Source organism: Monodelphis domestica, chromosome 1 (assembly GCF_027887165.1).
Source record: "Monodelphis domestica isolate mMonDom1 chromosome 1, mMonDom1.pri, whole genome shotgun sequence".
Classification (NCBI taxonomy): domain Eukaryota; kingdom Metazoa; phylum Chordata; class Mammalia; order Didelphimorphia; family Didelphidae; genus Monodelphis; species Monodelphis domestica.
Window position 1 is genome coordinate 1898198 of NC_077227.1, and position 12758 is coordinate 1910955.

Genomic DNA, 12758 nt, shown 5'->3' on the forward strand with positions numbered 1-12758 from the left:
ATTCCTACTGATCTTCTTCCTCCCTTCTTTCCTTTTATGCTCCTTCCTATTCTGCAGTTTAATCACACACACACACACACACACACACACACACACCAACATTGAGTCATCAGTAGTAGGTGAGCTAGTATGAAGTTTAGTTCACAAAGTTTCAGGACTATTTCCCCACCATCACTTCCTCTATTTAACTTCCACTTTGGCCCTTACCTCGTGTACTTTTAGAAAGGAACCACTCACTATCTTCTTTCTTTTCATTTTATTGACGTTATCATTGGTTGCAATAGGTTTGCCTTTCTTGTATTTCTGTTGTCTGGTGTGTGTAGAAATAAAATCATTTGTCCATGTTGGATTTTCTTTGTAGCAACACTTCAACACCTCTTCTAAGGGAATACCCCTCTTTTGTCATTAATGGTTAGACTCAGGCTTTAGGATATGTCCCCTTGGGTTGCAACTTGAATTTCCTTGATCTTCCATTCCCTTCTGTAGTTTCTGGCGAGAGCAGAATAGTCTTGAGTTATTGACATTTCTTTTCCTTTGTAATGAAAATCTTCCTTGTAGACATAAGACTGAATTCCATGAGAATAAAGACTGGTTTTTGCTGTTAGCAGTGTGTGAGTTGACCAACTAGTCATTTGCAGAATTTGTCATATTGCATTGGAATTGTCAGATTTGCTACTGTGTGTCTTGGAGTCTGTATCATAGGGTTCCCCCCTTTTCTAAAAGTCTTCTATGGATTCTTTTGATTGGCATTTTCTTCAGAAGTTCTTTTTTGTTTGTAACCACTGGCTGCCCTTCTTCCAGGAAATGCCAGGATCCTCTATTTTTCCCCAATTACATGTAGAAATGATTTTTAACATTCATTTCATGACATTTTTGATCCAAATTCTCTCCCTCCCCCCCTTGCGGAGACAATAAGCAGTTTGATATAGATTGTACATGTGCTATCATATAATACATAGTTCTGTATTTGTCATGTCGCGAAAGAAGACACATATCGCACACACGAAAAAACTCTTGAAGAAAATAAAATTAAGAACAACAGTATGCTTCCATCTGTATTCAGACTCCATCAGCTCTTTCTCTGCTGGCGGAGAGCATTTCACCGTGAGTCCTTCAGAGTTGTCTTGGATCATTGTTTTGCTGATAGTACCCAAGTCGCTTCCAGTTGATCGTTGTGTAATGTTGCTGTTACCGTGTACGGTGCTCCCCTGGTTTTGGTCACTTCCCTTTGCGTCGGTTCATGTGTCTTTGCAGGGTTTTCTGGAGGGAGCCTGTTTGCCATGTCTCGTGGCCTTGTCCTTCTCCATTGCATCCTCTACCATGCGTTCAGAAGTTGGGCGCTATTTCTTGCATTTTCATGTTCGGGTTTTTTGGCTGTTGTTCTCCTGGGAGACTCCTCGTCATTAGTTATCTCCCTGCCTTCCGTCTTGCAGATCAGTAAGTCTTGCTTGTTGCCTTTGATTGGTGTTTACTTCTTTTTCATTGTGTATTTGCGCTCAGCGATGCTCTTTCTTGTACCTTTGATGAGGTTTGCTAATCCACTTTCCCCGTTCTGTTCCTGCTTTTCAGAGAGCTAGTTGGAAGCTTTGTTGGGTCCCCCCTCGGAAAGGTGCAGGCGTTTGCCTTGGCAGGGGTTGCCTCCTCTTTTTCTTCTTTGCAGTATTTATTCATTGACGGATTCAGGGTCAGGGCCCGTCTGAAGGCCACGTCCCCTTCTCTTGTGACTGCCTTCTCCCTTGGCTCCTTTAGTTATGCTCGAGGTCTTTCATGGCATTTTCTGCTCTCGAGACCCTTGGAAGTGTTCGTCTCTTCCTTCATGTTACCCCGTTGCTCGCTTTCTGGCTCCTTCCACTTCCACCGCACTTTCCCTGGTAACTGAATGGCAAAGCTGGCCCAGCCCCCTCCCACCTTGATCCACTGCCCCACGTGCCTTCTAGAGAGCATCAGCTGTGGGTCCTGCCAGCGCCCCCCCCCCCAGGTCTCCTCACTGATTGCAACACGGCAATCCGAGGGAGGGGAAGCTTCGGAGGGGGGGGAGTTTGGGGGGGGGTGAGGTGGGAGGTGCCCCGCCGGCGCAGGTCTGGTGCTGGCTGGGGCTTCGTCTTCCCCCTCCGTGTGGCGTCCATAAAGTCCCTGCTTTGGAGAGGTTTGAGCGCGAGGCCGGCTGCGGCTGATGGTCCCGTTTGCTCTGCTTTCCAGAGGCCCTACGACATCCACTCGAGCAACCCGGTGGAGTCGCTGGTGCAGTTGTTCAGCACCGTGAGCGTCCAGTACGCGCCGGCCTGGTCCCAGGGGATGGTCAGGCTGCTGAGAAAGGTACGCGGCGGCCGCCGCTCCGTCCCTCCTCTGGCTAGCCGCGGCCCCCTCCGGAAGGGCCGGCAGGCTTCGTGGGCTTCAACAGCCTCCTCGGCCAGGAGAGGAGGGCGGGGTGGCCCTCCCTCCGCCTCCCTGCGAGTCCGAGTCCGCAGCGCAGCCCGCGCAGTCCTCTTCCCCGTCCCAGTTCACAGCCGCCAGGGCCCGGGGTCTGGCCCTGCCTCTGACCAGTGCTGGCGGGGTGGCCCCGAGTGGGGGCAGAGGCCCCGCCTCCTCAGGGCGCATGCGTGTGCGCATGCGCATCCGAAGCGGGGCTGGGCAGGGGACGGCCAGGCTGCTCCTCAGTATCAGTAGGGTGGGAGGAAAGACATTCCGTGGCGCTCGGGTGCCCCCTGCTGGCCGAGCGGGGCCTGCTTCGGTCCTCCGAGGGAGGGAAGTTCCCCAGAGGCCGTCCAGCCTGTTCCTCATTTTGTGGGTGGGGAAACTGAGGCCCGGGAGGTTACACAGGCCCGAGGCCCTGAGGACCTTCCCTGGCGGTGCCCCTCGGGTGCCCGCTGCTGCGTGGCTCCTTCCCTGGAGGCTCCTCGGCAGGCCACTGCTTCTCCCCGCAGCTCCTCACCGTGAGCCCCGAGCACCGCTTCTCCAGCCTGACGGACATCCAGGCCTCCCCCTACCTGGCCGACATCCTGTGGGACGAGCTGCGTCAGAAGAAGGTGGAGCCCGGCTTCGTCCCGAACGTAAGGCCCCCGGCCTTCGGGGGAGGGGCTGAGGAGGGGGGCCGGGGCAGGGGCGGGGGAGGGGGGCTCACCCCTGGCGCTCTTTCCCCAGAAGGGGCGCCTGCACTGCGACCCCACCTTTGAGCTGGAGGAGATGATCCTCGAATCCAGGCCCCTGCACAAGAAGAAGAAGAGGCTAGCCAAGAACAAGTCGAGGGACAACAGCAAGGACAGCTCCCAGTCGGTGGGTACCGGGGGACGGAGGGCCTCCAGTGCCCGGGGCTCCCAGGGGCCTCACAGGCTGCTAGTCCAACCCCACCATCTTACCAATGGAGAGGGAAAGGATGTGTCAGGTCCCCGAGGTAGTCAGGGGCAGGATTTGAACCCGGTCCCTGTGCCTCTGGTGCCAGGAGGCCCATTTCCTGGCGTGCCTGGGTGATCTTTCTGCAGGCAGCCTTAGGTCGTGCGGGGGCCTCCTTCCTGCCCGCTCCAAGGTCTCCAGACGCCCCTTCCGGGGTCCCCAAGGCTCTGCTTTTGCTTTTTGCCCCCAGAATGCTTGCAAGGAGAGCCAGAGAGCGCCGGAGCTGTTCTGAGGGCCTCTGAGTGGTTCCTAACTTGGGCTGAGAAGCACGTGGCCAGGGCAGGGGCCAGCAGAGGGCAGCTGCTCAGTGGCTGGCGAAGGGGCCCGTCTCCCCCGAGCCTCGGGGCTCCCCCAGGATCCAGGGCCAGCCCCGTTCTCAGCAGCACTTGGGGGGACGAGGGAGGGTGTCGGCAGACGGCCTCGGAGCTCTAGCCCGGGAGGCTGGGTGACGCGATGTGCGCCCATGGTGGGGATGCCCGGAAGTGCCCGGGCGATCCTCTGGCTGAGCTGCGTCCCTGGGGGCCGGCTGCCCCTCCTCCTCAGGGTCGGGGGCTGGCTGGACACCAGGGGGGCGTTCTGTGGGCTCGGGGTGGCTCAAGGAGAGAAGAGCGTGAAGACGGTCCCTCCTCCTCCTGCATCCCGGGATCTCCCTCGGCCTCCAAAATGGCGGCGCGTGGCTTCCCGCTTTGGTGGCCCCAGAGGAGGCGGTCTGGCCATTTCCGGTCCGCCGTGGGGACGTGAGCCTTTGGCGCTCCTCCAGGAGGACAAGCAGCGGACGGGCTCGGACACCGCCCCGATCCGTCTTTCTCTGCCCACCAGGCTGAGGGGGCCCCCCGTCCACAAGGGGAGCAGGCGGCCCGTCGCTGAGGCTCTCGCGGGCCCTCCTGCGCAGCGGGGCTCCCCGGGCTCCGCCTGGACCTTCCTCCACCGGCTGCCTGGGGCACAAGAGGAGGAAACTCCCCTCCCCCCTGCCGCGCTCTCTGGACTTCGCCCTCAAGGGGGCGGCCACGGGCGAGGACAAACGCTGCACGAGGGTTCCCCCGTCACCTCCTGACTCTTCCACATGTGGGCCGCGTGCCCTGGCCTCAGTCTCTTAGTCTTTGGAACGGGGAGACGAGCCAGCCGGCTCTAAGGTCCCTGCCACATTGAAGGCTGTGATCCTATTCATGACGTACTGTGTGCTGTTGAGGATTAGGCAGCTCGACGGTGCAGTGGATCGAGGGCTGGGCCTGGAGGCAGGAAGGCCCGACTTCACACTCGTAGTCGCTGTATGACCCTGGACAAGTCACTTGACCCAGTTTGCCTCCGTTTGCTCATGTGTAAAACGAGCCGGAGAAGAAATGACCAACCCTCCTGTCTCCTTGCCGAGGAGATCCCCAAAGGGGCTGCAGAGACTCCGGCACAACACACCGTTCTGGAGGGTGAAGTCACGAGGAGGCATGTCGAGCTGCGCACTACGTGGGTCGCCTCTTGTCTTGCCCGTCTGTGTGTGCCTGCGAGTATCTGTCTTCCTGGTTTGCTGAGCGTCCACAACAGAGCAGCTTCTCGTCTTCCATGTTTCCTCCGGTCGCCTCCAGCCTTGGCAGCAGCGCAGGGCTGAGATGCCCCTCCGTGTGCCAAGGAAGCAGGCTCCAGGAGGCCGGTCTGCGCCGGTCTTGGCCCAGAGCACAGCCTTCCCTGAGCCCTTTGACCCCAGGAGCTCCCCTGAACCTCAGAGCCCCCTCAGGAGTCTGGGGAGACCCTCTGGGAGCCCACTGGGAAGCAGGAAGAGATGCCAGACCAAAGAGGCTGGAGACCCTGGACCGCTCTGCCCTCTGGCTGGGAGGCGATGGGCTCTGAGGGCATCAGAGGGACCTTGCTGAGAAGAGCCCCCCCCAGAGGTGCTGCCCACACCAAGGGGTGAGGAAGACCACGGTTTCCCATTGAACCAGTTCACCTTTCCAGCAGACACATCCTGGTCCCAGGGAAGGGTCCAGTAGTGGAGTGCGTGTCCGGCCTAGCCTGGGTGGGAGCGTCCCGTCCATCCCGACCCCAGCTAGGCTCAGTGGCTGAGGAAGTGGCAGAGCCACGTGGCCTGCTTGTCTCGGCCCAGCCTGAGCCCTGGAGACACGAGGCCTGGAAGGAACCAGCCACGCCCAGCGATGGAGCCCCCTCCATCCCCAGCGCCATCATTAACGTCACGTCATGGATCCTGGAGGAAGTGGACACCAGGGTCTTGTTCTTCCCGAGCCCTCATTCCCTCTGGCCGTACGCCTTGGCCGGTAGCATCCCGACCTACTTCCGCCCTCGGCCCCCCAGGATCAGGGCTCACCCGAGCGGAGGTGCCCCTCGACGTTTGTCGCCGCCGCTCTTGCTCCACCCGTGGAGTAAACTTTGGTTTTCTCTGAAAGTGCCACATGGAGCCGGTCCTCACCCGGGGCGAGCGCCGGGCACACGTTAGTGGCTCTTGCGCTCGCGATATTCTCAGGAGACAGATGCTCTTAAGAGCCCCCATTCCACAGGGGAGGGCACTGAGGCTGACGGAGGTGGGCAACTCGTCCAGAGAAGAACGGCCGAGTGATTAGGAAGGGGAAGCCCCCGGCAACGGCCCTGCTGGGCAGGGTCGGCCCTCTCTGGTGCCAAGACAAGCTGGCGCCCTGTGACCGCACGCCTGTCTTGTTCCCAGCCTTCTAGTCCACAGGAAAAAGGCAGCTGTCCGAGGGGAGAAGCTGCTTTCCCTTTGTCTTGGGGCCGAGGTCAGTTCTGCCAGCCCGCAGCGCTAGCCTCAAGCCTCCCTTTGCCTTCCCTTTGCGACACCGTCCGTGGCTCTCTGTGACGTGTCCCGAGGCCACGGGGGACACGAAGGGCAGCCACGGGCAGCCACAGCGACTTGGGAGGGAGCTCTGCCTGCTCTGCGTGGGTCTGTTGGGAGGAGGAGGAGGTGCGCAGCTCTGAGCTGCCCCAGAACCAGAGGAGTGCGCAAGGCCGTGGCGGGAGAGGGGAAGAGGGCCAGCAGTTTGGGTTGAGGCCTCGCTGCCTCCGCATTTCCTGTCTCATCAGTGGCCAAGTTCTCCTTGTCCTCCCCGTCTCCATTCCCTCCACCCTTCTCGGTCCTCCCCAGATCCAGGCAGTCTCCTAGCTGGGGCCCCTGTCTCAAGGCTTGCCCTACACACATCCTTTGGTTTAAACCCTTCCCTTCCGTCTTAGAATTGAATCTGTGGAGCCCTCAGGGCTGGGCAGTGGGGGCGAAGGGACTCACCCAGGGTCACACAGCCAGGAAGCCCAGCTTCCCCCGAGCCACCCCTCTGGGTGGGACTCGGACACATGGGGGAGGAACGTCCAGTCCCCGCCTCGCAGGGATGCTGGGAGGGCCAAAGGAGAGGGTCACCACGGCCTCTGGCCACCCTTGTTTCTCGGAACGCTTCCGACAGTGCCACGGGTCGTGCCCCGCTGGTCTGCCACGTGCCAGAGGCCCAGGACGACTGGGGAGCGGGTTCGGGGGGCAGAGCAAGCCCAGCTGCGGAGTGAACTAGGCAAGAAAACCCCCAGTGGGCTCTGGGCCCCGTGTCTGGGCCGGCCCCCTCCTCTCGTGCTCCCACGCCTGTGGAGCAGGGAGGCGAGAGGACGAGGCCCAAGGCAGGCAGAGCCACGCCGTCATTCCCATTTTGTGGATGAGAAAACGGAGGCTGGGAAGGGCCAGGCGGCCTCCCGTGGGACTCGCACTCACTGTCTGTTTCTTCGTACCAGGAAAACGACTACCTCCAAGAGTGTCTTGAGGCCATCCAGCAAGACTTTGTGATTTTTAACAGAGAAAAGTAAGTGCCCGCCTGGGCCCGGGGGCGATGGGGCTGCTCGGTGTCCGGCGTTCCGCAGCGGGCTCCCCGTCTCCCCGCTGGCCGGAGGAGAGGCCCCCAAGGGCCAGCTCTGATGGGCTGGAGAGGAGGGCGGCCGGGGGGGCCTCGGAGACTGCCCTGCCCTGAGAATCAGGCCTCTGCCCTCTGGAAGGGGCTTCCCTCCTCGCTGCCGGCTGGGAAGGGGCCCCTCCGGCCGAGCTGTCCCTTTTTTCCAGCATTCCCCGCCCCGGGCATCTGTTCGAGCCTGAAAGCCAAGCCCTCCCGCCTCCTTTCTCCAAGGCCCAGGGCTGGAAGGCTTCCGACACGGAGCCGGGAAGGAGCCCCCCGCCCCCTTTCACGCGGGGGGGCACAGCTCCTGGCGGTGCCCCCGGAAGCCCCTGAGAAGGGCCGTGGGCAGACAAGGCAGGAGCTCGGGGACGGGCTGAAAGCGCTGAGCCTTCAGACCAGGCCGCCGGCGCCGTGCCGCGCTGCCATCTTCGTCCAAGCCCCAGCGCCTCCGGCGTGCTGTGGAGGCAGATGGCGGGCAGCCTTGCCCACGCCTCGGGCCTGTGCCGGGGCCTTCAGCGGGCAGACGGCAGTGTCGTCCCCAGCCGGCACGGTTCCCCCAAAGCGGCACGCGCTGGGCTGAGAGGGCGGGCTCCTGGCAGAGAGCAGGGTTCCGGCTGGGCTCTGCTTGGGCCTGTGGCTTGGAAAGCGAATAGTCGTCACTGAGTGTTTTACAAAGTTGTGTTAATAACAGCAAAAACAAGAGAACTGCCCGACTCCGGCCTCCGGCGCAGGTTACCGCCCCTTCAATGCAATCCCCCAAAACGCGGGGCTGCAGGGAAAGGAAAAGGGCATCGTGGGAAATGTGGTCCAGGGTTCAGGATTCTAAATCGGTCCATCCCCCCTGGGATCCTTTGGGAGACCAGTCTCCCCAGTGGATCATGGAAACAACTAAGAGGTATAGACAAATAGCACAGTTTCTAAAGGGAAAAGGAACAAAACGAATGCTAGGCGCATTGACAAGAAGCCAGTTAGGGGGCATCAGAGTGTACCTTCAAAACAAAAGCCTTCAACCCCACCCTCCGCAGAGTTCAAATGCTCACCCCAAAGTTCACTCTGGATCTTCTGGTGCAGTGTGTGGGCGGTGCAGGCGTCTTCATGGTGCCTTCTAGATTCTGGGGGGTAGCACGTCTTATCCTAAAATTGCTCAAATTTACATCGGGGTTCACAACAATAACTTGCCCCCCTCAGGTGAAGAACAACAAACACGGGGATCACTCAGGGATGCATGGCTGAGTTAGGAGGTACAGGAAGCCTTTTGCAAAAGAAAATCAAGAACATGAAAAGATCCAAATAAAAGAGAAAATAACTTGTGGATGAAATACAAAATGTAAAAGTCTTATGTCTAAAAAATCTAAGAGAAAACAAACCGATAACAGGCCCTTGAATCAGGGCCCAATTAAATGTTCTAAGCAATGATGCATTGACCCAGTCAGTAGTAGCCAGGACTACAGAACGTTTGCCACACCATGAAAGACAGAAAAGAGACTAGATTTCAGCAGCAAATGGGAGCCAGGATGGCAGTGAAAAGTAGGTGCTTGACAGAATGTGGCTCAGAGGAAGTCCAGCCTCCGACCTATGTCAAAACAGCCGCAACCTCGAACCCCAAACAAGTTCAAATCCTCTTGACGTGGCTCAGAATTACATGAATCCCACTGGGATCTGGTCTCTTTGACCTTGTGCTCCATAGGCACGATGCAGGTGCTCTGTGCTTCTTTAGCACTGTACAGTGGCTCTTTTGTATATTCCCTTCTGGAATCAGACAGAACCATGAAGCAGTCCTATAATTTTCAATAATCAGTGGCATCATTTTTATAGTCTAAAGCTTTGGGGTATGCATCAATATTAAAACAAATATATTTACAACTTATATTACTGCAAAATAAAAAAATAAAGAAAAATCTTCTCAATACTGGTGACATGCTTCAAATACAAAAAGGAGAGAAAAAATAAAATTCAGATACTATATTGCATATGCCAGGGAAAAATCCAAGTTTTTAAAAAAGGTTTTAAAAATCAAAAATATCTAGCTTAAAATCAGTGACACACAGTGTCAGCCCTGTGTGAGTACAAATGATTTTCAGAATAAAACAGTAACACAGTAGATAATGCACATTCAAATAAGTACCAAAGTTCCCCAAACTCACAATAGCCCAGTTAATGTCAGTAGCAAACAAACCCACTCTCATATTTCACACAAGTTGCTGTATGACATTAAAAAAACCCCCTATGAACGGATGGATATTTGTCACAGTTTTTAGAGATGTGGCAAATCCTTCATCCTTGGCAAACATTTTTAAACAAAGTAAAACATATTTGGGTCTAGAACATCGTCAAGGAATCTAGATTGTTCCAGTAGAAGTAAATTAAAATGAAGAGTTTTGCAGGAGCTCTTTTTTCAGCTTCCTGATTCATAGAAACACCTTGGTAGAAACATTTCTTTGTTTCTCTACCTTTAATACAACATTCTTTATAATATAAACGTAAAACATCATCCATTCAGAAACCACTAGTTATGTAAAATTATTTCTAAAGACCCCTTAAAATTACAATTAAATTCTTAGCTTATTAAATTCTCTAAAGGTTGTATATAGCTTTGATGTAGTCCATCCATCATCATCTACGTGACAATACACAAAGGCAACATGTCATCTTCGATGGATCTAGTGAAAATGGTTTGGGCAAGATATTCATGGGCGTACAATGATTTTGTTCTTCAGCAGAGGTAAAGGTACAAATTAAAGATCAATATAGGCAAAACACAGTAGCTTAAAATGATTCAGTATAACAGAAAGATGTTGATTAAATTAAAATAGGTAAACTTAAAAAAATTTAAGCCTTAAAGCAATCAGTAAATACAATAGTATAAACAAAGGTGCAGGCAGGCAGTGCAGTCAAAATCCTTTTCACCAATCCCAATAGACTTGTTCACTATTATAGGGGGAAAATAAACTCAAAATAGTTAGCAATAAGCTTCCAGGTCTCTTTTAAAGTTTCCTTCCCTCCCCCAGTATTCATTATCCATTTAGATTTCGTTTGTCAGCACTCTGAATTTTCTCATAGAAGCACAGGGCAGACTCTCCACTCTGCATTTTGAGAGCACTTAAGACTTTTAGAACTTTCTCAAAATGTTTCAGGTTGGTTTGTAGCATAAGCAGCCTGGCTTGTGGCATATTCTTGAGAAGGAATAAAGTGCGAAATCTCCACTGAAAAGAAAAAGTCCCAGAATAAGAATGAAGCAGATCCACACTGCACTTTTGAGCTCTGCCAACTCAAACTGTTGCTTCAGAGTTTCAAGCATGCTTTGCGATAGCATTTTTTCCCTGAAAGCTGCTGAATGGGGTTTGTTTAAAGAGTAAACAGAAAGAAGCAACACTAGGGAAAACAATAGTGTATTTGCATATAGGAGAAAAATGCTTCTCCTTGGTGTTTTGGGTCAAGAGAAAAAAGGAAAAAACAGGCTCCTTCCCCCAAACTGACTTGAAATTCACTGATTTGGAACTAACTTCCCTCCCTGTGAAAAACCTTTAGTAACAGCCTTCTAAGCTAGGAGTCCAGGATCAGCTTTAAAAAATCTGTGTGAAAGTTAGGTGTCGGGTTCTCTTCTCCACGCTGAAAAATGGTCATGGCAGGCTAGAAGCACACACGTGGAGTGTGGAAAGGGACTGGGGCGGGAAGATTTTAATACGTCACCCTCTGTGGGGAAAAATGGCTGGGATTGGCAGGCTCTTGTGGCAGGTCTGGTCTTGGTAAGAGGAGGCTCCAAGCTGGGTGGAGAGCAGTGAGGAATGCTGGCTAGGCGGGTGTCAGGAGAAACAGTGGGCAGTGGCAGGTGGCAGGACGGCAGGAGCGCAGGCACACCCCGCCACTGGACCCTCGTGCTGGGCAGCGACCGGGCAAACTTACTATCTTTACTGTAAGGCTGTCTGCTCAAAAAGTTTTGAGACTTCATAATACCTTTGTGGTAAGCCAAAATGAGGGTTTTTAAATTTATAATCAATAACTAAACATTGTATTTTACAAAGTTTTATTAATAACTAAAACCAAAAAACTCCCCGACTTACCTCTGGCGCAGGTCCAAGAGAGGAAGAGGGAGGAGGTAGTGCCACTAAATCATGCAAAACGCAGGGATGCAGGAAAAGGAAAGGGGGATTGTGGGAAATGTAGTCTCTAGGGTTTGAGATTCTAAATCAATACAGGCCTCTGTCTCCGGCTTTGCTCTTCAGCAGTAGAGGAAGCTTCCTTCCCGGGCCGGGCCGCTCACCCCTCCGTATTTCTCCTCGTCTTTGCAGGCTGAAGAGGAGCCAGGACCCGGATGCCCTAGGCAGGGGCTTGTCTGCCCCGGAGGCCCCAGAGGAGGCCGAGCTAGATACGGACCCCGAGTTGGAGAGCTCCCATTTCCACATGTGTAGCTCTGTGTGCCCCTCGGCCGGGAGTAGCTAGGCGGCCTCTGGACATTGTTGTTCAGGTCGCCGGTCCATCTCTGGCTGGAGCCAGTGCCCGGAGCTGCCACGGGGGAAGGCGACTCCTGCCCGGCCTTCTTTAGCCAATGAGGAACTCGCAGGGGTGCGGACTCTGCCCCCAGGGGTGGTCCTCGCTTTGCCGCACCCGGGGCACCCCGAGCGTGCCTGCCGCGGGCCGCCGGCTTCGTGAGCCGGATGGTGAGCCCCGGACGCGTTCCATTTTCTCAGCTCGGAGGCCGTTGTGAAGGCCTGGCCTGTGCCGTGCCCAGGAGAGCGGCGTCCCTGCATGCCCGCGGCCCCGCGCGGTGGCAAGGGCTCGGGGGGCGTCCTCTCTCCTTCCCAAGAAGTGCCAGGGTGGGCAGAGCGCTCCGGCCGCGGCCAGCTGTACATACTGCCTTTTCCACTCTCTGGAAGTCTTTTCTAGCCAGGACTGTGGCCATTTCCTTCCCCGTGTCCCAGCCACGCGCCGCGCCATGCCATCCGTGGCCGAGGACCTTGTCTGGGAGGCGTGGATGGGGCCAGGGCCGGGGGTCCTCATGCCAGCTCTCCACGCTGTCCAGGCCATTTGCTTCACTTCTGTATCGGTTCCACCTTCATTGATTAAATGATGAGGAATAACTCGGGTCTCTGTCTGGAGTTGGGCTGGGGGGCTGCGAGCAGAAGCCGGGGGGCTCAGCCTTGTGCCGGATGCCCCCCTCCCCCCACAGCGGGGCCCTCTGCTGGGCTGTGCTCCCACGGGGGCAGAGGGGGAAACAGGAAGCACCTCCTGTGTGCCAGGCCCTGTGCTCAGAGCAAAAGGCAGTCCTGCCCTCGGGGATTGACCCCTCAGGTGTAGGCAGTGGCAAGGAGGAGCAGCCTTCCTGCACACTTGCCAGGATAGCCTGTGGCTAACCAATCAATGACTCCCCAGCTTCCTTTTCTCTAGAACCCCAGAGCTCCATACTCGGTACCTCATTTATTCGAGGAAGGAATCTGGGGAAAGGACCTGTCCAGGGTCACACAGCCAAATCCATGTGGGATTAGGGCT

The 12758-nt window shown here is 55.6% G+C and overlaps 1 protein-coding gene across 5 annotated transcripts in view; it reads left to right on the forward strand.

The window, feature by feature from the left end:
• STK32C (serine/threonine kinase 32C) overlaps nt 1–12349 on the forward strand; it is a 130391-nt gene extending 118042 nt beyond the window's left edge. For 2 of the 5 annotated variants that reach the window (XM_056794869.1, XM_007477491.3), the window contains exons 8-12: nt 2200–2316; nt 2925–3050; nt 3142–3273; nt 7117–7184; nt 11561–12349. In XM_056794869.1, coding sequence (XP_056650847.1) covers nt 2200–2316; nt 2925–3050; nt 3142–3273; nt 7117–7184; nt 11561–11711 — 594 coding nt within the window. In that variant the 3' untranslated portion in view covers nt 11712–12349. The other 3 variants (XM_056794865.1, XM_056794859.1, XM_056794862.1) reach the window with 2 other exon arrangements.
• The last annotated feature ends 409 nt before the right edge of the window (nt 12350–12758 follow it).